This window comes from Paralichthys olivaceus, chromosome 23 (assembly GCF_024713975.1).
Source record: "Paralichthys olivaceus isolate ysfri-2021 chromosome 23, ASM2471397v2, whole genome shotgun sequence".
Classification (NCBI taxonomy): domain Eukaryota; kingdom Metazoa; phylum Chordata; class Actinopteri; order Pleuronectiformes; family Paralichthyidae; genus Paralichthys; species Paralichthys olivaceus.
The window spans coordinates 8,311,484-8,337,391 of NC_091115.1; the positions used below are offsets into that span (position 1 = coordinate 8,311,484).

Here is a 25,908-nt window from a genome sequence, read left to right on the forward strand (position 1 = left end):
TTTATGACTTATTGATGTTTTTAATATTTTGTCCAGTTACAACTTAGTAACAGCTGTTTTGAATAGTGATATATAAATTAAGTTGTTAATATTATTAATAAGATAATTCAACTCATTATAACTTCAATTTATATTAAGGTATATTAAGATAAATAGTAAATGAATGCATATATTGATAAACACATTTGAATTTCTATTTCTATAGTAAAGTTTGTTTGTAAAAATGTGATTTGAAACCTAACGTCTGGATCATTGGAGCTTGGGGAGGATAAAACCTGTTTTTCCCAACATTTCATTCTCCAGCTAAACAGGCATCTAATCTCACAATAATACATCTTTTCTATCTATTTAAGATCAATGTTAAGATTCAAATAGTGATGAATCACGTCCCAAATCTGTTGAGGCCTCAAATTAACCCAGGCCATGGACTAAATGTTTTAGCTGTGGTTTTAAAAAGTATTGTGTATTCTCCACTGGCTAATTTGGCAGGTGAATATCAACCTTTAGGACATGGATGGAAATATTTTGTTTTATTTCTCTTTTCTCTTTTCAATCTATCTATACCTGTCTGCGCCACAGTGTTTTTCCTGCAGATGCTGTGAAGTATCTTGGTTTTCGTTGTGTTGCAGAACTGCAGCAGCACTGTTGGTTTCCTCCAGTCCGACATCAGTTTATCGCTCAAGAGTAAATCAACAAGTAGGATGCATTTACTTTAAATGCACTATTAATTATTAATGGTGCATTCAATTCAAGTCCACAGCTGGTGTTTAATAGTTTAACTGCTCTGCCCTTCCTGGTGCAGGTTTTATTTCAGCTGCAGGGACAGTAAAGATAAAAAACAAATAGCCTCAAATCAAATTTAAAGCTCAGTAAACTCCAGAGATTTAAGAATAAATTATTGAAAAGTAATGGGGTCAGAGCAGATTGGTTATTATATAATATTACATTATGGTATACTGGTCCCTATCTGTAAGATTTATAATTAAAAATATCAGGAGAGAATATAGAAGACTCTAAAATCTAGTGCAGCAAACAAGTGATCAAACCTAACTAAATAGAATAAAGTATAATCTTAAACCCACCGACAGTAATTGTTTCATTTACAGCAGCACTGACTCACAGACACGTGACAACCAAGTCAACAGTTTATTATACATCAACATGACGACAACTCAAACATTTCAACTATCTTCAACTATCTGTCCTTTGGAGGATTCTTCTTTATGCGTCTCATGTGGTACCTGCACACAAGGAAACAGATGGAAATTAATTTTGACCCACGTCCACAGAGGAAATTCTCTGCCAGCAACCACACTCTGAGTCATAAATATGATAAAAGGACAAAGGTTATTGCACAGGTAAAATATGGAGCTGGTAACTGCACAAGTCAATAAGTAGAAATGAGGATGAGTGACTCACTCCTTCTCCTTCTTAAGTTTATTGGTCTTGTATCAGTTAAAACAGCATTTAAAGCCATGTAGGCTCATTTATTCCTCATTCTTTTACTTTGTTTTGCTGATTTGATCCCATTGATACAACATTTTGTGTGTCTCAGTTCCTAATTAAGGGAGATATGGTCTGACTAAGTTTGAACTTTTTGGGGAGACTGTGACTTGGTCTCATCTCCTTTAACATACAGTCGGTCACTTTTCCAGCTCCACACTGGTCGATAGAGGAAAATAGAAAAAAAAGCATCAACAGCATTATTTTAAAATTGGACGAATTTACTTTCTGTTAAAGAGCAACTCAAGCTTCCTGCTGTAAATGCAGATACAGAAAATCATATGGAAAAAGGTCCAGAAGAATCCCTGTGCTAAAAATGAGCCACACAACAACAGCTGTGTCACAGCGCTTTATCAATTCTGTGAGTTATTTGTGTACTTACTGTCCTACTGGATACCACCGGTGTTTAGTGGTGAAAAACATCTTGCTCAGCTCCTCGATAGTCGGCCCCTTCTTGTCCTTCAGCACCTCCTTGCTGAGATGAGCCTTCAGGACCTGGTCGTGGGTCTCAACCGCGTTGGTTACAGGGTCTGGTCGTTCTACAGGCTGCAAAGATTTAGCATCGTTAGCATGGTTTCCTCTTTCATATCTCAAATCTATGTTCATGTCCAACAATCGTGGAACATTTTCTATCAATTTCATTGTGCTGCCTATTTACATTGATATATTTATGCATCTGTGACAGCAGCGTGCAGGCAGTGTTTCAGATCTGTTTTGCTGTTGTGGTGTATTTTTATATGTAACTTTATAGAAGTGAGTCACTGTTTTGTGGAAGCTCAGGTGTGAGTAGCTGACGTCATTGTGGTCTCACTAATCCACCTTGTGGCCAACACAGGCATCCTGCTGGTCATTTAACTATTATGATTGGTAGGTTTATTTCCCTAATTTTAGAGACCTCACAAAAACACATCCATAAATGTAATCTTGAAATTCAGACATAGATGTTTGCCTGTACACTCGGTACTTTGAATTTGTAGAAAAGAGGAACCACTGTCAGATAATCTCTAGCTTTTAGTAGTTTAAGTAGAGAGTGAGGAATCTAACAAAAACTTCTCGGTCATCAAATACAGATTCATCAGTTATCAGACGGAACATTGACATAATCATATTTCTCATATTAGATAGAAAACCCTCCTTACTAGTGTAAATTCATAAGGAATGTCGACGGTGGGGTGGAAGCACACGATGGTTTTCCCATCTGAAGTCACGCCGATGTCCACGTTACTAAATCCAAGAGATTGGAGAGTTATTTCTCAGTTTACAGTTATACCCTTATAAATTTAATTTCTTTAAAGAAAACACATGATTCATGATAGGATGGATTATAAAACTGCAGTGATGCTGCAGTACATGTAAGTAAAAAACTTCATTACAGTAACTAACTAACTAACTAGCCTCGAAAGAGCTCTGAAAATGGACATTTAACATTTACTTATTAAATTGTCTGGGTAATATTTTTTACTTCAATAATCTTCAATAATTCTGCATTTATATTGGTGACAGCTCGTACATTTAATTATCAGATTTAAAATTCACAGTGCAGCTCGTTACAATGCTTTTTCAAATGATGCCTGAAAACTTAAAAATGCTTAAATAATGACTTCATTTCTGTCTGTTATGCAGGTTAACATGTGTTAATTAATGTTCTCATTCATTTAAATTGTCACATAAAGGTTTCTATGTGAATTAGTGCTACAACTAAACTTGTATTTAAAATTCCAAGAGTTCAAATACCAGTTTGAGCCTTGAGCTGAAGGATCACTGTCACTGGACTTGTGTCGAACTGGCACCAAACATCCTGCAACACACATTTAACAAAGATCAGATCAAAGGAGGAAAATAGACACAATCCAACAGAAATGTTTAAAGCACAATTCATGTTATTCTTATGTTATTCAAGATAAAGCACTGAAATGTTAAGTCGAGAGGTTCTGACGCCTGCTAACAAGGTACCAACGTGCCAGACTGTTCACAAACTATCTAATACTACTGACTATACTGCAATATTTCATTTATAAAATATACTGAACGTGTTTTTAAACGAGTGTAACCTACTGATGATCATCTCAAGGTTAGCTCCTGTTAGCTTGTGCTGCCTTCACGGTCACAAACATGAAACTCACAAAGCAGCAGGACCTGTGACAGACTGAACTTGTTAAATCCACATTAGTGAAACTCACTCTGTACATGTCGCTGTGTTGTTCCTGAAGAAAGCCGCGTTAAGAGACCGTGTAGTTTATACACATGAGCCGCCATGATCAGATCATTATGTCCGTCACTGGAGTGGGTCCGTGTTTGCGCGAAGACTCAACCACAATAGTTCCACTTTGCCGGAGACCATCACAGAGAACGAGACAATAATTCTACCTCTTTGAAATAACGAATTTACTGCTTTACACTATTTTAAACATATAATACACTAAACTAAGAATGTACAATTTTACTGATAATATACTGTACCAGTAGAGTACTATTATAATGATAATATAATGGGATCCTGATGCAGTACATGTATTCTATAGGCAAATATAAGGGAAGAGCTTGGTAGGGTGATTTTCATATGTAAAATATATCTGTACATATCATATATGTTACAAGTTATGTTCATGTTATAATAATAGTTATATGTTATAATCTTTAGAAATGAAGTCTCCAAAAATCAACCACAAACTGAAACAGATATGCAGAGGCTGCAAAAAGACATCAGGATTATGTTCCTGTTACTCCACAGGGAGGTGGATAATATCTGGAGAAGACTTTACAGACAGTGCAGGAGTAACATAAGGTTTATACATTAAAAACTGTATTTATTGATGATGTAGTACTTTGAACAGTCCATGTTTGTGCACAGATCTTTGTACATTAGCTTCTATTATTTCATTTGAATATTTATTATGGTGAACATATGTGTGGGATAATAGAAGTTATAAACCAGTTTCTTGTATACTTTGTGAAAACTTAGAACATTAAATCTGTACAAGTCAAAGCAAACTATCGGGGATATTAAATGAACAATTCAAATATCTGAATCCTTCTGCTGGAAATATTCATCCGTATGAATATAAGACATTTTTTAATTGAACATATTTCAAAGTCTTTTGAAAGTTTTGGCCCCAGTTTCACTCTAGCCAAATGTTTCAGCTTCAGTTGATTTTTCTCCTGCAGCAGTACGAGGAACACAGCGACAAGCGGAGCAGCTTGATGACTTTCCAGGGAAGCTCAGTTTCTTCGTGTTTACAAGCTGCTGCTTCACTATGAGACGTCCATCTCTGCTGCGGCTGCGCTGCTGGAGGCCTGAGGTCCTGCGTTCACCACCAAGCGCTCTCGACTACCAAACACCTCAGCCACTAAAGGAAAAATACCACAATACCATGTGAGTATTACATTAACAAGGGACTTTCTCGACGAATTAAGCAACAAATCAAACTTTTTATCAGAGTTCAGTCCACTGAACAAATCAAAGAAAAAAAACAAATGCAGTGTCAACTGTACCTGCTGCAACGTCACTTATATCCCAAACCCTCAAGCCGTCCCTCTGTCCTCCAAACGCATAGACAAAAGGCTGATCAGGGCAACACGATGCACAGAACAGCACTCCCTGTTCACAGGTGAGGAAACAAACATTAACATACCTCCACAACAGAGAGACACAGAGAGAGAGACCGATCGAGATCTATAGGTTGTTACCATTTTCATGTCCCGTGAATGCACCAGATTGGGTTTGTTTCCCAAAATGTCCCAAACTTTAACGTGTTTGTCGGCTGACGATGTCACCAGACATCCTTTAATCTGGCTGCTGAGTTCCAAACCTGCAGAAATGTTGAGATGTTTCGATCATATTTTCATTTTACAGTCAATGTAAGTTCACCATCAAGTAAATCTGTACAATCAGCACTACTCCCAGTACACCCCATGCACCTGAACTATCACAATCAGCTAATTTAACTGTGCAATTATCATTTTTCTGTGCGTGCAATTTTGATATGATATATATGCAATACTGTTATATTGTTTATATTTCATACATTGATGTCACAAGGGCAGAGTTTATACCCACAACTTAAACCACTGTGGTGACTCATCTCTGTGCAAAAGCAATTGTGACATTAAATTTACGAAACACTGCATTGATGCAAGATCTGGAAATTCAGAGACAAAGCAAATCTGAACATGTTTTGATTATAAACATGTTTTGCACTTTAATCATCTCTCACACACATGCGCACACATGTACCTACCTGACACCTCTTCATCATGGGCCTTTAGTGTGAAAACAGGTTTATCTGCACGAGCGTCGAGACAGTAGACAAAGCCGTCTTCTGTGCTCGCCTGAAAAACAAACACACACACACTTAACCACTGAGCTGCTCAGTGAAAAAACAGACAAAAAGAAGAAGAAACACACTTGATTTATAAATGCAAATTGTGGCAAAATTACTATTTACAACCATTACTTGTGTCCAACAGGAAGCTTGTTGTTACTGTGGTTTTGCTTTTAAATGATTATTAAATCCCCAGGAATGAAAAATAAAAACTCCACTGAGAATATCTGCAATAAATTATGTGAAGAAAATATTATTTTCTATAGACAAACTGGAAATGCTTCTTTGAAACAATTATACTTGTTTACTTGCATAAAGCAAATTACAGCATAACAAGTTTCAAAGAGCAAAGATGGGAGGTGGTTATTCTAAAGTTTCTAATCCAGCAGGAGGATGTGAACCCCTACCAGGAAGTTGCAGGGTGAGAAGTGGTTCCAGACCAGACGCTCCACTTGACCACTAAACCTCCAGGTTCGATAGCTGGTGTCTGGACTGCGGCAGTCGTACAGGACCGCTGTCCTGAAAGGAGAAAGTATTTTAACGTTGAATCTCGAAACAACTGTGAATGTAAAACTTTGTTTTCAGTATTTATCTCATTCAATAACCTACTGATGAAACGTGATGACTCTTACTTGTCATATGATCCTGATATCAGAGTCTGGGCCTCAAACGGGTGGAAAGATATCGTCTGAACCTGGAAGACAAAACATTTTGTTTTCTAGAAGCTGCAGGACCCAATAACGACATTAGCAGTGTTCTTTTAAAAAATGAAATACCTTATCAGTATGTCTGCTAAGAGTTGTGGCTGGTTTGCCCTGAGACAGATCCCACAAGATAACAGTGTTGTCTGCTGATCCACTGGCCAACACAGTCCTGAGTAAGAGAAGGAGTATTTGTTTGAATGTTTACAGTGAATTTGACTCTGCAGAGTAACATTACATAAACATAATACAATTCGTACAAAATCCCAACAAGGATTTTATATTTTCCCAGTAAGGAAGGAAAACACATCAGTGAATGTTCCCAGGCGTCAGAGAACTGACCTGGTCAGTCTGTTCCAAGATAAATCCAGCACGGCATCTGCGTGTCCCTCCACAGGCTCTGCTGCTGCTGCGCCCTGTTTTCACCAAGAACAGCAGAACAAAGCAACATGTTAATCATTATCTGTGGGAAACAATGCAGGAGAACAAGTCATGGATGTCCGACAAGTTCTGTAACTTTCTGAAACTGATAACCTGATACTTACACACATTTCCTGGTGTCACTGTCCAGCTGTACAGTGAGAAAATGTTGCTATGTTTCTTTATTCATTACAAAAATACTTCCGTCCCTTTTTATGTGAACAAGCCAGTGCAGAACTTTAAGTGTCTTTAGGGAGAGAGTGTCAGTGAATGGGTGTTATCTCCAATCTAAACTGTATTGAATCTCCCAATCTCTAAAACAGCTAGTTATCACTCCACCTTCAAGTGAAGCTGTTCAGAACAACAATTAACACTTTTGGTTGAAAGATCATTTTGAGAAAAAACTTTTTTGGAGTCAAAAATGTGTAACTTGTGTAACATTAAGAACAGCTTTGTACCCTCTTGTTCTTCTTTTTCTTCTTCGATGCTTTTTTGCTCCCCAGGGAAAAAACTGGCTCCAAGCAGTCCACAACATCCAGGTCCCACACATCTATCTGAGGAGTCATGTTGCCCACAGCGGCGTAGTTTGCTACAAGGAGGACACACAGCACAGAGTTTACAATTTTTAAGACACATTCAATCATTTGCAAGAGACATCCATCCAAAAGATGATAATCTGTAAAGGCCAGAGACAGATATCAGAGTGAGGTATATGACTCCTCACCTGTTCCTTCTCCAGGGTTTGGGTCAAAGTTGAGCCACTCCACACACAGTGGATAAGCTGGCAGCAGAATATCATGATGCACATACAGAGAATCCTCCTCTGAGTTATAAACTGTAAAATAAAATTAAACACCAACTGTTAAACTCTTAAAAATTCACTATTTTCTTGTGTCACTCTGTCATATCAGAGGTATTTACCATGGATCTCCAGGTTGCAGCAGTCCTTCTCGGCTCTGCCTGACAGGATGAGATTGTCGTTGGGCTTGATTTGGAAGTCTTCTCGCTCATACTGGTCCTAGAGGGAAGAAAGAAATCTACATTAAGCAAGATAAATCCTACCTACTCCTTAAGTATAACAGTGTAATTAAATAGTACAACTAGCATCAGAGCTACTATGTCAAGACTTGAAATAACCGTGACATTGATTTGAAGTCACATGTCCCAGCCCTGGCTGTCAGTTGATACCAGGATTCGGGGACTGAGTTTACTGAATCTTAATGGATGTAAACAATGTGGGAACTCACTGTATCTTTAATTGTGATGTAAGGATCCTCCTCATTACAGCTGAACACTGTGAGTCCAGCCAGACTGTCGCCAAGATTAGCCGTCACTAAGTTAAAGAGCGACAAACAGTAGATACCAGGTCAGACACAAATAAAGTGGAACAAAGAGAAGCAATTAATTAGTTTGGACAGTAAATAGCAAAGAATAAATATATATTGTTCACCTGAATCTTCTTCATCATATCTATCCAGGCCGTACTCTGCCAGATCATCATCTTCCTCTTTTCCTGCTTCATTCTTGTTCTTCGGAGCTTCAGCAACATCAGCTGTAAAGTCATCAGCACTCGGTTCTGGAGGAAAACCCTCATCATCCTCTTCTTCCTCAGCTGCTAGATCCCTGATTAACAGGAGTAGAATAAAAAAAACAGCATTAAATCAGCTTCTGTTGTTTGGCTTTACAGTAATATGTGCTGCAATGACCCAATTATTCATTGATTGTTCATATAGAGCAGACTGAAAGATGCCTGTTGTAATTTAGTACAAGATGCTTTGTCCAAAACACAAATATTTGAATATGACAACCAGATAATTTGTGAAAAAATTACAACAACTAAATTCTTGACTCTTGACGACACTTGAAATGATTCAAATTATCAAAATCCTGACTACAGACTAATTTCATGTCATTGTTGTAACTCTACTTTCATTTCAATGGCAGCGATTCAGCTCCTGACATTTAAATATACATTCCGATGAGGGAAAGAGAAGAGAACAGAGGTACAAACGTACCCCAACTCCTGTTTAGCTTCAGTGATGATGCGCTCCAGCTCCTCTTTACTCAACTCAACCTGAAAGGAATCAAATAAAAGTTACACAAACGAGTTAATAAGCTCACGAGAAAAAATGATTCGTAAATCTAATTGTACATATTTATAACTATGAGTGTTGGACAAGGGACCGGAGAAAAGGTTGACTTTTCATTTTCATCTCATTGGAAAGACCTCAGTCACTCTGAAACCTGTTGCTGGATCATTTTCTATATGATTAACTTCAGCAACTGAAATGACTAAAGTACATATTTAACTGTCCAGTTGGATTTAAAATCATCATCAAAACTTTATTACACGCGACAGTTTATGTATTTGTTTTCATCAAACGACTAAAACAACAGTGAACCTGCCATGTTGACACATTAGCCTGTCGCTAACGTTAGCTCGTTGCTAGCTACTCACTTTGTCCGGGGTTTCCTTGGAGACGCCTCTGCGCACCCAGCCGACACATGTGATCTGTGAACTCATCGTGAACAAACTCACATTTATTTTCACGTCAACACAACAAAGTGTCTGAATCTGATCCTTCAAACTGCTTCAGCTCGGACACGCACACAGTGGGCGGACATGTGAGTGTGAGCGGACCCCGGGTCGCGTGTCTATGACGTCGTGAGGGCATCAAACCATCTGCCTGATCATAAATATAGAAGCAACATACAGATATAATTTAATAAAAAGATGAAATAACTCACTTTCTTTTTTGTAATACAAAATGCAAATTGTGTAGAGGGTGAGTGAATCTATTATAGACCTATCATTTAGGATATGATTATTTTATTAAGGTGAGATTTTCTGTTTATATCCATGTTTGCGACAATTCTAAAAGCTGCTCTGCCACATTCCATTAGTAGATACCATCAGTCTGACGTCACAGTACTGTCCCCAGATTATAGAGAAAATATTTCTCTGAGCATCGTTTTAATCTGATAACTTCTGTTCATCTCCTTGATCTTGAGATCAGGGGCTCATCACCTGGAAAAAAGATACTTCTGCTGTTGCCTTGACAAACAACATGGTTGTGTGAACATGAAGATGAAGATGAGACGTGAATCAAAAGAAAACTTGACAAGCAGCTAGAAATGTTGTTTTTGCTGCCCTCCAGTGGAAACTGATGTCACTGTTTGGCTTTAAGGTACAAATTTAAAAACACAAGGGACATTTTTTTATAAAACAATTTAATGGCACAGTATAAAACACTAAAACAACAGACATATGCATCATCAGATACTGTATTGCTTGTATATGATACTGTTACGCAGTGTTTATAGTAGCATTGTTCAAATCTAAAGGCCAGGTAGTAAAACAACAGTGGTAATGGTCTGTAGAAATCAGCAATGACACAGGAAAAGGTTTAATTACTGCAGTGGCTTAATATCAGAACAAGGACGGAAAGCAGAGTTCAACCAGTTAAAGATAAAAATGGACAAACAGTGACAGTCCAGCAGATTGTCAAAGTTTAGATTGATACAGAGGAGAAATCTCGAATTGCTTCTCAGAATTGCTTCTGTGACCGCAGCAGGTATTGTCTCTTGAAGCTAGCTTGACTACTTGCTATTGCATCTATAATTTCTGACATTTTAATGGGCATTTACAAAGGCTGGGACTTTTGCATTGTGGGTATGGGTTAGCGGGATCTTTGTGTGTGGCTCAACCCGAATCCGAGTGGCGTTTTGTTTTCTGGGTCTGAACCTGACCTGGGGTACGGTATCCACAGTCTAGTGCAGATGTGTTTGGAAACTCTGCTCGTGCTTTAGATAATTACTTCAACAATCTTTTCTTCACAAGTGCTAAGGGGCAGCAGCAGCCAGGCCACGGGAAAATGACACCAGGGGACCCTCCGTCAGTAAATTCACCACATACCACGGATTTACTGCACTGCCTTTATCACAGGATATATGTGGGGCAGCTTAGAGATCATGGCACAAGAGTGGGTCTCTAACAAGTGCAAAGTACAACAGTAGAAGTGAGTATGTGGATAAAGACTTCACTCACATCATCAAAGCACTTTAAACCACTTGGTAATGAGCCTTTAAAATAACAGAGAAATAATGGGCCACTGACTTCAGACCAGGTTTTCATCACTTTCCACTGCTTCAATGCGCCTGAAAGCACCTAATGTTTCCACTCCCATGGGTGCTCAGATAGATGCAAGTGCATTTTACATCAACAACATTGGCACTGGATGGGAAACTGACAACTTCATTGGTCTGAAAAAAGCCATTAAAGATGCTCGCTGTTGCTTTTGAGCCCTTGGAGTTCTCTGACACTACAGTAATTTTGTTCTAGTTCCAGGGATGTTAGTCTAAAACAAAAGTCAGTTTTCAACATTGTATTCAAAGGTTTAACATGTTTTCTGTATATTAATACTGATATTGTAGGACAGCGTTGCAGTAATTCGACCTACAGGCTTTTTCCACAGCTTTCAACCACATTGTTTAAAACCTCAACACGTTCCAGAAGAAGGTGCTGTGGAGTCCGAAATGTGAGACAGTGGTTTTGAGATGAAGAGCAGACAACAGTGGTTCCTCCTTTAAAAAACATCCTCTGTCTTACTGGCTGTGGCACATCTTCCATGACAACAGTACGCTCCTTATTTAAAGTCTTGTTGAGCAGTCATGTCAAAAATCCAGTTCGATCTCCTCTTTGGCTGCTGTTTGCTCGAAAGTGTCGTCGCTGTGCGGTTTCAAACGTTTGGTCACCAGCTTCAGGTTTGTCTCGTGGAGGATGACCTGGGTCAAGTACTTCTCTCGTTTGATCTGCTCTTTGACAGCGTACGGGACGTCCGGGATCATGTAGGACAGGATGAACTTGGTGAGGTAAACAATGTGCTGTGAGGGAAAAAGAAGACATGTTATTGTTATAACACTACTACTAATAATGACTTCTACATTAATGCTGCTTTAATTGATATCACATTTATTACAAAAAATATAAACATTTATGTGTTGATCCAAAATTTGGGGGTGAAGTTAAACTCAAATCAGGAATTAAAAGACTTTCCTGTCAAATATGTTTTAAGCAAAACTGTAAAGCTTTAAAAATGAAAAGAATATTGAAATCAATCATAAATTTAACTGGCAGCCAATGAAGTGATGTGTATATATATGTATATGTGTATTTTATTCAAGGACGATTTCCTGTTATGTATAAACTCACCTCTAGAACAATTATAAAAGCCATTTTTGCTGCAACCACATGCCAGTAGTAGACGTTGTGCTCGTACTGTCTGTTGTGACCCGGAGCATAACGGAAATCACGATACCTAAAAAAGAAAAACACACAAGCGGGACTCTTCTTATATTTATGTCTTTTCAAGCATCTGTGTTTGAAAACCTTGTATTTTGTGTGTAGTTTAAGACCTTTATAACTAAAACGTCTTGGTACCTGCAGGTGGTGATGGTGGAGTTGATGTCTGATGAGATGGGTCTGCTGGAGGCGGAGAAATCGCTGGTGTTGAATATGGACAGCGAGCTGTTGATGTAGCCCTCCATGGTGTTATTATAGTGATCTCCATACGGGTACACAGAGAAGGACCAGTAGTACACCAAGCGAGGAATCATGTCTGACGTGAAGGCGATGATCATGGCCTGTAGAGACACCAGGAGTGAATGTGGTGAAGGTAGTGATCCTAACACTCTGGGTGAATGCCATTTTTATACTTTTTGACATGTACCTCTTCTGATATAGATCCTACTTTTTGAACTTTTTACAATTATATCTAATAAACGAATAACTTGGTATAAACAGTGACGTACATTTGTTGCGACAGCCAAGATGGCGATACCCTGAAGAATGGGCTGCCAGGCTCCTATATCCTGGGCTTTCTCCGGAACCACGCGTCGAAACTGCGTGGTGATTTTCCAGGCATCGACCCGGATCTCAAACAGGTTGTTGACCAGAGCCAGGACCGGAGCCAGAGGGAAGGACGCCACGAACAAGGTCACAAAGCCAAACTGGATGACTGTGAGAGAAAAAGATATATACGTCAAAAAACTGTTGAGTACCCAGGATTCGTATATTTATTAATTACTGTCAATTAATCAGTAGTGCATGTAAATTCCCCCATTTGTTCTTTAATGTTCTTTCAAACTAATTTACTACATAGGGTTTCATTCATTTATATGTGCATGAGGAAATACATGTTACAGAAATAACAGTATCACATATTAGCAAGCTGTGTGTTACATGCACACTTAAATCCCGGTTATGTTTTTTTTGCAGCAGCTAATCCAAGTTTCAGGATCCCGGATAAGATCCTGGTTTTGTGAATCCTGGATAAACTACACCCAGATCACACCTTATCCAGGTTTCTGAATTATCTCATAGACATTGAGACACACACGTATTGTTGGGATCATGTAAACAGAGACATTAATAACAACATTGTATGGGATACTAATGCTCAGGAAGGAGGTGAAGAAGTCCTCTTACCCATTTCAAGATATTCATAGAAGAGTCCGTGCTTTGAGAGGGCCTGGAGCTGGTAGTCCTGCTCCCAGCGAGGAACCACCTTCTCTGAGGCCACACGGGTGCAGTACCGGGAAATCAAATTCTTCACCCACCTGTGGAGGGTGGGATGAGATCATACAACAGTGAATCAGATAGAAGAAGGAGCGGTGAATTACCATTAGCCCTGTTAACCAGTGACCTTGGAAAACAAACAAGATTTTGAGGATAAATTCATAATGTCTGAATATTACTCGATGTAATTTCCTCTCATTATATTAAGATTTTTGTTCTCAAAATCTCATTATTCGTTTTCATCACTACAGGTTTAATAATCTGCCGTAGCACGAAGAAAACACATTTATGTCTATCGTCATAGCAACATGCTTCATCTGTAAGTTGTCACTGTGTCGCCTGTTTTATGTTAAAGTAAAAAGACTGACGACGTACGGCAGCAGGACTTCCTGGATGTTGTTCCAGATGGCTTTTCCCCCCATGATGATGGAGAGCTGAGTCGTCAGCTCAATCAAACATCCGCCTGGGTCACACTGCAGGGACGAGGCTCAGGTTAAGAGTCAAAAATAACAAGCGACTGAGTTCAACGTGTAACACCCAGATGGACAAACAGTACCTCCTCGTTCCTGTACTTTCCCAGAAGATAAACAGGCCGCCCGGGATAGCTGACTGCTTTCCCTTTGGCAAAGGCGATGTAGAAACACGAGGAGTAATAGTTGACGAACTGAAAGAGGAACATCTTCAGGGTTAAGCTGTTCTCATAATCCGTCTTGGTCCGAGGGAGTTCTGTTATTGTGTGTGAGAGGCACAGTTTAGTATAAAACCACAGATGAGTAAAGACGGAGCAGATGCAAGCGTCAAACTGACCGAAGTTAGTGATCCAGATGGCGACGCGCTCATAGAGAATATTGAGGATCATGATGACAACAAAGCTGATGAGCGAGGCTGTGACGGACGTGGCCATCTGAGGCGTCACGTACTCCTTCAACGGCTCCAACTCCTTCAGTTCCTGGTTTCTGAATCTGCTGGAGAAGGTGAAGAAGACGGCCAGGCGGTACACGATGACGGCCACAATGGACGCCAGGATCAACAGAATCTACAGGACAAGGAAACAATTACACAGATTAAAGTTTAAATCGAAAAATATCGCTTCATGGATATGGATCAATATTTGAATGGTTTCAGAATTATTACAAATTCGCTCCCAGGAAAGAGCAATGGATTTCGTGTTTATTATAGGCAAATCATTTAACTAGAACATTTCCAATTAACACTGAATTAGAATAAAATAAATGTATTTTATTTGCACAGTGCCAAATTGTAACATACATCATCTAAAGGCACTTTACATAAAAAGGTCAAGACATTATATTAAACATATATACAGAGAGTTATGTTTCAACAAATAAGTAACATTTATATTCATGCTGATTTAAAATTGACCTTTTCTTTCAAAGAAATTACAATTCTATATTTAATCAACAAAACTTCATGGAAAATTGTTAGTAAATTACAAACTGGTAAAATAAAGTGTTTCCTAAAAGAAAAGTTAAATAAAATTTGTATTATTACCCAGAAAAGGACAGTCCCTATTCCTATCGACACACGAACACATCGTCCACAGGCTGTGTAGGGAACTTTTTCTTTCACCTAAATCACAAACAAACATTATGAAATACTTAGTTTTAACAAGAACACAACACAACTTTAGTTAGAATCCATATTTTTCTTTGTTTAGATCTCTAAACACAAAACGATATCTGGCTATGAGATTATTGCGTGTGTGTGTGTGTGTGTGTGTTTTACCCCTGTGACAGGATTTTTCCTCTCATAGATACACTTGGCCTCGTACTCGGGGCGAGACGGCTCCTCCTGCTCCAGAAACTCCACAGTGTCCCACTCGTACTCCAGCTCCGCCTGGTAACGCTTCCAAAACTCCAGAAATAATGTCACTGCGCCCGGAACGAGAACAGGGAACAGCAGGGAAACAACGACGCACATAATGAAACAATATTCTCAGTATTTTCCTCAATCTTCATCCATTAACACTTGTGCAGTAAAAAGTAAAAAATATTATTTTGGCTTTTAGGTAAAATTAACAGCCAAAGAAACAATTTGGGTTTAAATCAGGGAATGTGATCTGTGGGAATACATATCTTGCAATACTTAAATAAAACTCACCCCAGATTGACATGAAAACTGCAAACACCATGGTCCCAAAGTTATCAAATATACAGATTTTCTGAAAAGATAGAAAAGACAGTTCCTTCAGGCTGACATGCAAATTAGCTCTAAACCAGACTGTTGCTGTTTCACTGGAGATGAACAGCAGCCACATACATTTAAATATGTAAAGAACCCTGTAACTGTATCCTGCACCAGTGCAGTGAGAACAGATGAGGGGCTTGAGTTTAAAACTGAGCCTCACAAACAAACAACAGTTAATTATATTCATCTTCTTTACTCTCGCTCCACCAAGGTTTTTTACGTTTGTTTGTTTGTTTTTGCAATTTAATTGTGGTTCCATGAGGGAGGTATGTACTCTGGATTTGACTGATACTGTAATATTAGAGGGTAGAATCCTTTACTCTAAAAATAATAATGATTAACAGTGTATTAAGAAGCCCTTTGCTCACAGAATCTATGGTCAAAATACAATCCAAAACATTTTTTACATGAACTCAAGTTGAAATAGACGAACACTCACTTTTGAAGCTTCACAGGTGGAGTTTAACCTCCAGTATTTGCAGAACCTGTCACACTGTGGACACATCACTATGTTTCCTCCAATCGCAGGGTCGCACACCTCTTTACTGCAGAAAGACAGAAAGACAGTGAAGTCGACAACACAAAGCATTTATACAGAAATAACATGATTGTGCAGCACGTTGAATATATGATGAGTTCATAGTAAAGTATCTTTCAAATGCTAATGAAGAAGAAGAAACAAACCTCCAGGTGCTGGTTTCTTGAGTCCTGTATCCATAGATGAAACAGCCCAGTCCCACGACAGCAGCCAGAGCGAGCATGACCGTGTAGAAACCCAACCAGGCAAAGTAAATACCAATCTTCTCTCCGTAATACTTCCTGTAGGGAGATAAAGAATTGTTTTTAAACACCTACTGGATTCAAACACTGTCATTTAAGTGTTTGAATCCAGTGAGGACAACTTAAAACCTTGCGCTCACCTGATCAGGTCGAGTGGTTGCATCTTGTAGAAGCTTTTAGGATGAGCCCACTCTTCATAGAGCAGGTATCTCTCGTTGGGGCAGCCCTGCTCTGTGGACCTGACGTTGAACCTGCACTGTAACAACCGACAAGGAGAAGTAACTCAAAGGAACTGTGCATTTACAATGTAAACTACATACACTTAAGTAAAGAAGAAGAAAGTGGGGCCACTTGCGTCATGGAGGGGATACGCAGCTTTGTACACTCCACCATCCAACAGTTTGGAGATGCCAAACTTCTTTCTACTTCCTCTTATTTCATAGGGAGCACGACTCAGGATGTAATATGCCTGAACAAAGAAAACACATTTACCTTATTTTGTTAAATATTTGTATTTACAAATATATGTAAATATCTTTTGTTATCATGTGCTGAGTAAAAACTTCATAGATACATATACAGCATGGACACACCACAGAATAAATATACAAAACTAATGAAAAGCAGCAGAGGGGTCATGAATACCATGTCAGTCAGTCAATTATACCATATGATAAGGAATGATTGGTTTATCTCATTATGATTGGTTGAAGAAGTTATTACTACATAATATAATGTAATTTTCTGACAATCAATCATTGGTATAGCCAACATTTTGTTGACCTTGACCTCTGACCTATCAGCTCCAAAAGTGAATTATCCTTAGATATCAGCCTGAGTAATAAGTTAGGTGAAATACACACACACACACACGCAGCCTGAGTTGATACAACAGCAACACGTGTCAACTTGCCATCCTGCTCCTCATGGACGGAGTGAAGAAGACGTCTTGGTCCTTCATGTAGAAATAATCCAGACGGTCTTTCTCAAAGGGGGCCGTGAAGAACTCCGTCTCCTCGCTGATCAGCTCCTGGTTGGGGTAGAAGTACTTGGTGATGCAGGAGATAAAGCGCCACGGCGAGGGGCGGGAGGACAGGTCATTGGGCTGGATGGGCAGCTTGATGTGCAGGACCTCGGCGTAGGTGCACAGCACGTCCCACGGCATGTGGACCTTGATGAACGTCAGTTTCTCGTCTATGACCTGCAGAACGCAGAGTTTAGTCCAAAGGAGAGAAAAGCGGAAGGGAAACAGCAGCTTGAGCGAGAACTCACAGAACGGGTGGCCTCCAGCTCCATCCCCATCTTCATCAAGCTGGCCTCAAAGTACTCTCGTCGCCTCTACAGAGAAAAACACAGAAATAAATGCATGACATTACCGTATGTGTATGACTGCAGGGGGAAATGATTTGAAGAGTTCCAGGGTGACACAACAAAGACTTGTGTTTTCATCTGTGTTTGTTGGTGAGTTAGTTTGCAGAATTACACAAAAACTACTTGTGGGACGGATTCTGGACCAGGACAGAAGCCATTTCATTTTGGTGTGGATCCAGATCAGGGGGCGGATCAAGCCTTTCTTTTTCACTTCCTTTAACATTTCTGTAATGCAGAGATCTTTACAAAAAAAATGCGCACAGTGCTGATATCTAAGAACAGGTGTTTAGTGTAAACACATTGCAGAACATGTCTGTGCACATGTTATATGTATCTGATCTCAATACATGTAAATACAATATGGAGAAGTGGCCGATAAGCCTTGCGTTTTACGAGTTCCCTTCTAGTTTCTATTTTATGTGACTATTTACACATTAGCACCTTGATTAGCTTTAAGTCAATTTCAGATATGAGAGCTCTTATTTGGAAATTTTCCATTTCCATTTGCACAGAGCATAGTCATTATTTACACTGTACATAAGCCTTATGACTGAAAATACAGCCAACGTGTCTGAGCAGGTTCTTGCTGGGGGTTTATTATGACTGAATCCAGGATCCACTTTTTAACTGTTACGCAGTTAAAGCCGGCTACAGAGAACTGAATGTATGCATTATATTTAGTTAATATTGATGAAAAAATGGCTCTATACAATTCATGAAAGCCTTTTTGATAATTTGAGATCATTCTCATTTTTACATAAGATTATGAATTCAGCCTCATTCTCATTACACTTCCATCGAGGAAACTTAAAAATACAAATTTGTTGATTGTCTCAGTCAGAACCTGTTTTCATGACGTGCAGGAAGTACTGATCGGAATGTGGAAATTTAGACAAACATAACAGAATATAAGTCAATAAGTCAATTCAGCATCATTTTACGCAAACAACTCCATGAGAACACAACCACACCCGACCTGCAGTCAGGACAGATTTCAGGGCAGACGGAGTGGAGGGTGTGCCGGGCAGAGACGGCCGCGCTCCACATCCCCCTCTGGATTTAATTTGACTTATGATGATTGTGAATGAGGGATTGCCTCAGTCTCAGAGAATCTGTGGTGAAGACGCTCTGACTCAGTCCTGCTTGTTCTTTAACAGTTTGTACATTATCCCCCACAGAGAGACTTGTCTTCTGTCTTCACCCACTACATCTTTCTGTTCTCTAATTTTATATTAATGAGGAATTGTGACTTTCAGTCTCCGCACGACTTTGTCTGCATTTCAGTTGCAACACTGCAGGTAACTAAGGTCTGGGGATCAACAGTATTTTCCAAAGAGTTGTTTTGCACATCACTGTGAACCTATTGTGAAAGACGCAGGTAGCAACAAACAACACACCTGTAGATGTCAGCTCATGTCTCATTGTTCTTTGTCTGTGCACGTTAATCCCTGGACGGATTTCTGACATCTACATTTGTCATGTGTAAAAAATAAAATGCCTGGAATGTTAAATAGATAGATTTAGATAAATAAATAGATGAGATATGAGCGAAGGAGAAACGCTCTGAACAGTAGCTGTACTCATCACATCACAGCTGATATGTGTGTTGACAGCAACAGGACAAATCCACTGTATAACAAACAAGGTTCAATTTCCTGGATGACAAAAGGTCTTTGACCGTGGCGCTGAATCGTGGGTAATTAATTAAGTCACCGACTCACTGTCATTCTGGGGCAAATAAAAACACCCTGAACAAATAGTCAAGAGTCAATACAGTTTGTATGTGTAGTAAAGCAGATAAAGGAAATCATGTTTAACTGAATATTCAAGTCATAATTTATATCTTTACAGTGAAAAGTCTAAAAACTCTACATTTAAGATTCTATAATTAATTGTAATTATAGTTATATGGTTGTCTGTTTGTCAGTGTTCCAGGGATTTGAAGCTTTGAATACATTATCTCACATCCATGGTTTGAGTCTGACTGGTTTATTCCCACCGCCACTCTCACCCCATCACCTCTCTACTGTGCATCAGCTCGTAACAAAAAAATAGTGAAGTGAAGAATGAGCAGGTTATTTAGGAGCAAATTTGTACATTTTTGTTTCAAAATAAACTAAAAAACAAAATCATCATCGGACCAGACCTACCTTGTGTCTCTGGAACGTGTGCCTCTTCTCGAACTCCTTCTTGTCCTCGTCCTCGTAGACCAGGATGAAATCGATGCGCCGCACGCCATCGTTGAAGAACAAGGAGTCAGGTTTGTTGTTGAACTCCTCCTGGGGACAGAAACAGGGCTCGTCAGATAATTCTGCAGCCTGGAACTCGTACACCTCTTCCTCCATGATGTCGTACATGTTGATCGGAGGGAGGACAGAGGGGCCAGTGTGCAGAAAAGAATGTGCACAGAGACTTAAAAACTGTCCTTGACCAGCCCATTCAACCTGTGATGTGATGTGGGCCATGCAGGAGAAATGGGAAGTCAACAAACAAAGCAACACCCGCCCTTTGTTTCTCTCTCTCTCTCTCTCTCTCTCTCTCTCTCTCTCTCTCCTCTCCTCTGAACATACATAAAAGTCTCTACAGGCACATACATGACTTTATTTGCCTGATTTTATATTGTGGTGTGTTTTGTGTAGTCATCATGTCTTCATGGAGCAGCAACCTCACTATAACCATCATTTACAGTTGACAAATAAAGGTACATGATATTTGTAAGACACAAATATCATGACAGCAATCAGTAACTCACCAGTTGTGTCTTGGTGACTTTGGCTCCTTCTTTAATCGAATGATATGTTGGTAAAAACTCCTCAGGATAAACTGAAAAAGAAAAGAAAAGCAGATGAGAAACAGACATGATGATAATAAAATGAATCCAAAACCGGAGCCTGAGAAATTCATAATAACAGATTAATATTGTCACCTTATTAACACAGATAAATCATTAAATATCATCATGTATGTTGTGAACAAAAAATAATACTGACTTTAAAAATGCATAAATATTTTTATAATACATAAAATATAAATAATATATAAATGTTTCTGTATATATTAAATGTATGGTTTCAATTTTACTATCATCTGTAAAAATGTAATGTATTGTTCCACTAACATCTTTTCTCAGACATTTGTCGTTTGACATGTATAATCTGAGAACAACAGCACCACTTCTACGAGCGGCTGACACAAATGACCTTCACTACCGTTTTCTGATAGGCACATTATTATATGGCTCTTCTCTGAATCACCTGTGTGGGACAGACCTTATAAGGTTACAGCATCAGACAGTGAGTTTAACTGCCACTTATCTGCAGCTCAGCTCAAGCTTCACTTCTTCTGACAAAGAAACCGCTCAAAGGTTTAAAGTTTAGAAACCGTAGACCAGATATAAAGATGGAAGACGTGTCCGCACTTCCTCCTGTTGATGAAACGGATGTGGGTGCCACCATCTTGCACTCTTACAGTAGTGATAGTGGTGTGGAGCTGTGGTAGGGCGGCTGATACACACTCTGTACCAATCATCAGTCAGTTTCAGCTGTCAATCATGACATTTCACCATATCTATATAAAATCAAACATACCAGAAAAATCTGTGTGATAATAATGACCTAAAATCTTTATTTAACATTTGCCTTTAATTTGGCTGATGTCCCAGGGCCGCCTGCTTCTCATTTCCAAAACGGCCTGAAGGACTGAACCAGTGACTCTGCAGTTACAGGCCTGTTTCCCTTCACATCATGTTGTTCTGGCTGCTTTTTAATTGCTTGCAGACAATTGCCAACTCCCCACAATGCTTTACTCCTCCCTGGAAAAAAACAAAGCTCTCCACCTTCTGTTGTTCAAACTCTGACCACTGCAGTGTTGAGGATTCACTCCACCAACCACATCCACACCACACAACCATCTTCATAGCATTACACTGTGAGAGCCTTCTGGTTTTTTCATGAGACAGATGCTACATCATCTGATATGGAAAGTCCTGCAATATTTCCATTTAAAGTGGAACATGATGAGGAAACTAACTGAAGACAGATGCTGTTTTCAAAACACGAGCCATAGTAACACCACGGAAAACTGAACTTATTTGACTTCCCCTTCACAAAATGTACTACCCAGCTGAACTGTTCTCCTTCTGTCAGGAGCATCGTCTGTCTTATTACACAGACATGTATTCATTCATTCTGCTGTGCTTGTCTGAATTAACAAGATTATAGATAAGATAAAAAAACAGCATGTGGTTTGGGTTTTCAAACAGAAAGTAAAAGGATTTTGAGCAATATTGTTAATCCAGAAACACAGGGCAGACTTTTTTTGCAGTAATTGCAATACCCTTCCATGGTAGGCCTCACAGTATTCTCACAATAAACTGTATATGAGCTGAGATAACCACTGTGCGGATCTTACAAGAATTTGGTGTTTAAAAGGTTAAAAAAAATGTTTACGTCTTTGGATGGTAAAGTTCCCGGATTTTTATTTTCTAATTTCCCAACTTTGATTTGTAAAAAAAATGTGCAGCCGCTACTGAGTCATTAAACCCATTATAACACTATTTCACAACGTCTGGCTGTGACCTACATCGAGTCAGTAGGTTTGATGCTTTTGAAAAAACCTTGTGCTGTCACTGATAAAAATCTGCTCTCTTGCCACAACCCACTCTGCCAGGCCCCACTTCCTCTGAAGAGAACATCCTTCGCAGCAACAAATGCAAAACACAACACAAACATGAATCCACTCACAGACAAGTTGTCCTTCATGCCCTCTGACAGGAATTCCTTTTCTGAAACTAACATGGGGGCATTTTATGATTCCAAAAACTCCATTGTGATGTCTTCCTCTGGATCAGAAACAACCACTGAGGTCTCTGCATCAGTACAAACAGACGGTGCCTGGAATTGTATTGTTTTGCATGTGAAACAGCATCAAAGGTAAAACATGTCCACTGAACAAAGCCTCCAGCACAGAGGATGTGGTAAACAGTTACTATGGGTAAAGGGGGTGAAAATTGGGTGTGGCTCGGTCTCGGCTGTACGAGCAGTGTGTGTATGATGTATGATAGAAAAAGTTCAGTGTACAGAGGCGCTGTATGAATGTGTGTGTGAATGGGTGAATGCATGTGGCTTGTAGTGTTAAGCTCTTTGAGTGGTCAGTAGAAAAGTGAGATATAATATGAGATATACAACTGTCAGACCTGTGTAAAGACAGAGGATAAGTTCACAGACCCAAAAGAATCAATCTTTTTTATTAATTAATTTGTGTTAATAGTTGAATTGTATTCTAATTTTACTAATTATTATTATTATTATTACAATTGGTATTTCATTTTCTAGGAAGAATGCCTGATTTGCAGAAAGAGTTCCATGAATTTTTATTGAGCATGTCATTAAATGTAAGTATAGTTTGAACAACTTTTCTTTATCACTGTTGCAGCAAAGTGTGAACATCTATAATTCATGGGCCCCATTAAGCAGAGTGCATTTCACCAGTGCCCTCTGTGGTCTAGTGTGAAAAGCAGCGGGGATTTCCACATGTTTAGTACCTTTTCCATTTCAGTCACAACTATAGATGGCAACCCAGAGGAGCATTAGTCTGTGGGTGAAGATGAAACTAGTGCAAAGTGACAGGAAGTCACTCTGAGGAGACAGACCCGAAGGAGCGAACACACGCTGAGACGTGTTTGCTATAAAATTCCCAGGCAACGGTGATGTAGGAGGCGTCCAACACTGACACTTTTCAAATTCTTCACATGCTTCAACACTCAGTGAAGATGTGGCTCCAGTTGTCAGGAATGCAAGAAACAAAAGAACGCGGAAGAAAGCGAAGAGTTCCACATCAATGTCACATCTATAACTCGAAGAGCAATGTTAGATGTGTTGTGGTGTTTGATCAACCAATGATTAAGAAATGATATCAATGCTGTGGAAACTGTGGTGCGGGCTTGTGTCATGTGAAAGAATGTGAGCACCACACCCCCACAGATGTTAAGCACAACTGTTACATGCTACCGAGCATGAAGGCCACTCCTCAGACTCCAGCACTCACAGCTCAGTTTATTTAATCACCTCCCGCTGATTTATTTCACCTTTAAATGATAAACAACACAAAGGAACAAGTGTTTCCTGGTGGTGGAAATGGTATTTGTGTTGTGAAAGAAAATGATGACGTTAGTAAAAGAAGCAACAGCTCAGAATGTGTCAGAAGCAGAAGATAAAGCAGAGGCAGAAAAGTGGGTTATGTCAAAGTTATAGTCAAATGATAACCACATGGACAAAGTGGACATGTGCCAAGAGCCCTGGAGCCGATGAGACAGACCCACGTGCCTCTGTACGACATCTGATGGTCATCGACGTAAGACATTTCTGAGCACGGCCTTTTTGAAACCAAAACCAAAAGTCGAAACAATCGCTACGTTGTTGTAGGTTATACTTGGACACACACACAGTCTGCGTGTACTACTTAAATATGTGGGTAGGAGTCTGCAGCATACTATGTACATACAATGATCACACAGTAGGATATGTATTATATGCACACTCCTAATCCTCACAGGAAGAGAAACTGCAAATTTCAAACTAAAACGTCAGTCAGTAAGGCTCACGTCTCCACCAGGGCCCAAGAGTCTCTTCAATTCAATTATGCTGCACCACATTTCACACAATCATAAATATCAGTCCCTAAATATGTCAGATTCTTTTCTAATCAAGATCCATGAATCACTCTCTGGGGAAATTGTGAAAATGTTAAAATAAAGAAATTGGATCTGCATCAAAAACCTGGTGCGATTTTCCCAAACCCACACCACATCCATCAAGAACATACCAACCAACCAACCAACAAACAGGGGTGAAAACATAAGCTTCTTGGCAGAAGTAATAAATCCACTGGAGTGACAAGTCTACTAACTCCCTCTGAAATGTGGGAATAAGAAAGAAAAACTCAACCCCTGAAGAGACCATAGGGCTGGATGAACAAAACTCATGTCAAGATAAATATATATTAGTTCATATTGATAATTATCACAATAAATGTCACATTATAGTTCATTTGAAATAAACAGATTTGACAGTTGATAGCAATGCTAAAGGTGCATTATATCTTGTAATATTAAGTAACCTGAACGTGAGTGTTTTAATTCTCTACTTCTACTATTTCAGAGGGAAATACTGAACTTTTCACTCCTGCGTTTATTTGAAATATACAGTTGCAGTTCGATTACACAACAACTACAATACAAGGAGTACTTAAATGTTGGTTCTGCATTGAAAAGCAGTTTAAAATGCTCATATACTGTAATACTCTTACACAATTACTACTACTACTATATACTTATACACGTATACTATATTTACTTAAAAGCAAGTCTAGTTGTCTATGTACACATGTGTAACGCCAGAAGATACAGAGGATCAAAACATGAGAATGTAAACAAACTATCCCGCCCACACACACATACACCACACACACACACACACACACACACACACACACACACACACACACACACACACACACACACACACACACACACACGCACACAGACACGCTCACACACGCACACACACTCTTGCGCAAAACAAAGTAGTTCTCTCACCCATGTCCTCCTCTATCATGCCAAACTCCGGGTCTCCCTCCGGCTCCTCCAGCTCCTCCGTGTCAGACACAGAGTCCATCTCCAGAATATCGTTTCCATTAATCATCCTGGTTCCAGTCACATCACAGGGAATCGAACATGTAGAGCAGTGTCACCAGCAGATCTGTGTGAGTGTGTGTGTTAATCCAGAGGTCTCCCGCTCATTGTCACTTCATTTCTCATTGTCGATTCATAAAGTTTCTTCGGGTCCTGACATGAGCGCACAAACAGGGTGGGGTTGAGCGGAGGAGGAGGAGGAGGAGGAGGAGGAGAGAGGGGAGGAGGAAGAAGAAGAAGAGGAGGAAGAGGAGGAGGAGAAGAGGTGAAGAAGAAGAGGGGGAGGAGGATCAAGAGGAAGAGGAGGGGATAGAAGAGGAGGAGGAGGAAGAGGAG

The 25,908-nt window shown here is 39.4% G+C and overlaps 3 protein-coding genes across 4 annotated transcripts; all 3 read right to left on the reverse strand.

Annotated features, from left to right (window-relative positions):
* Positions 1-1,132: 1,132 nt before the first annotated feature.
* Positions 1,133-3,841, reverse strand: mrpl42 (mitochondrial ribosomal protein L42). Of its 2 annotated transcripts, none has more exons than XM_020092179.2 (5): positions 3,684-3,841; positions 3,238-3,301; positions 2,643-2,727; positions 1,886-2,049; positions 1,133-1,241 (listed from the first exon to the last, which is right to left on the reverse strand). In XM_020092179.2, exons 1-5 carry the CDS (start codon positions 3,757-3,759, stop codon positions 1,196-1,198), a joined length of 435 nt encoding a protein of 144 aa, XP_019947738.1. In that variant the 5' UTR covers positions 3,760-3,841; the 3' UTR covers positions 1,133-1,195. The 2 variants fall into 2 exon arrangements, with proteins under 2 accessions (XP_019947738.1, XP_019947740.1); XM_020092181.2 differs by lacking the exon at positions 3,684-3,841 and adding an exon at positions 3,559-3,670.
* Positions 3,842-4,289: 448 nt separating this feature from the next.
* pwp1 (PWP1 homolog, endonuclein) lies at positions 4,290-9,612 on the reverse strand. The gene is made up of 15 exons (XM_020092036.2): positions 9,405-9,612; positions 8,962-9,020; positions 8,397-8,569; positions 8,194-8,279; positions 7,868-7,964; positions 7,671-7,781; positions 7,405-7,535; positions 6,869-6,942; positions 6,602-6,698; positions 6,458-6,519; positions 6,233-6,344; positions 5,742-5,832; positions 5,191-5,312; positions 4,996-5,101; positions 4,290-4,850 (listed from the first exon to the last, which is right to left on the reverse strand). The coding sequence occupies exons 1-15, from the start codon at positions 9,468-9,470 to the stop codon at positions 4,756-4,758; spliced, it is 1,482 nt and encodes a 493-aa protein (XP_019947595.2). The 5' UTR covers positions 9,471-9,612; the 3' UTR covers positions 4,290-4,755.
* A 539-nt stretch (positions 9,613-10,151) lies between these two features.
* Positions 10,152-25,780, reverse strand: ano6 (anoctamin 6). Its single transcript, XM_020092478.2, has 20 exons — positions 25,477-25,780; positions 20,635-20,705; positions 20,033-20,161; positions 17,784-17,849; positions 17,425-17,712; positions 16,867-16,980; positions 16,652-16,767; positions 16,416-16,550; positions 16,171-16,276; positions 15,645-15,705; positions 15,270-15,415; positions 15,036-15,113; positions 14,331-14,559; positions 14,080-14,249; positions 13,899-13,996; positions 13,434-13,564; positions 12,758-12,963; positions 12,387-12,589; positions 12,159-12,264; positions 10,152-11,830 (listed from the first exon to the last, which is right to left on the reverse strand). The coding sequence occupies exons 1-20, from the start codon at positions 25,580-25,582 to the stop codon at positions 11,621-11,623; spliced, it is 2,769 nt and encodes a 922-aa protein (XP_019948037.1). The 5' UTR covers positions 25,583-25,780; the 3' UTR covers positions 10,152-11,620.
* Between the last annotated feature and the right edge of the window lie 128 nt (positions 25,781-25,908).

Excerpts from the sequence above, each read along its gene's own strand:
- pwp1 (XM_020092036.2), bottom strand. The coding sequence starts at position 9,470 with ATGAGTTCACAGATCACATGTGTCGGCTGGGTGCGCAGAGGCGTCTCC. Across the intron at positions 6,943-7,404 it reads AGAAAAAGAAGAACAAGAGG|GGCGCAGCAGCAGCAGAGCC; the intron begins GTACAAAGCTGT and ends TGGTGAAAACAG. Across the intron at positions 5,833-6,232 it reads TCTCACCCTGCAACTTCCTG|GCGAGCACAGAAGACGGCTT; the intron begins GTAGGGGTTCAC and ends TTTGTTTTTCAG.
- ano6 (XM_020092478.2), bottom strand. The coding sequence starts at position 25,582 with ATGATTAATGGAAACGATATTCTGGAGATGGACTCTGTGTCTGACACG. Across the intron at positions 17,850-20,032 it reads ACACGTTCCAGAGACACAAG|AGGCGACGAGAGTACTTTGA; the intron begins GTAGGTCTGGTC and ends TTTTCTCTGTAG. Across the intron at positions 11,831-12,158 it reads CTTTTATAATTGTTCTAGAG|CACATTGTTTACCTCACCAA; the intron begins GTGAGTTTATAC and ends TTTCCCTCACAG.
- mrpl42 (XM_020092179.2), bottom strand. The coding sequence starts at position 3,759 with ATGGCGGCTCATGTGTATAAACTACACGGTCTCTTAACGCGGCTTTCT. Across the intron at positions 3,302-3,683 it reads AACACAGCGACATGTACAGA|GATGTTTGGTGCCAGTTCGA; the intron begins GTGAGTTTCACT and ends TGTGTGTTGCAG. Across the intron at positions 2,728-3,237 it reads TCAGCTCAAGGCTCAAACTG|TAACGTGGACATCGGCGTGA; the intron begins GTATTTGAACTC and ends TCTTGGATTTAG.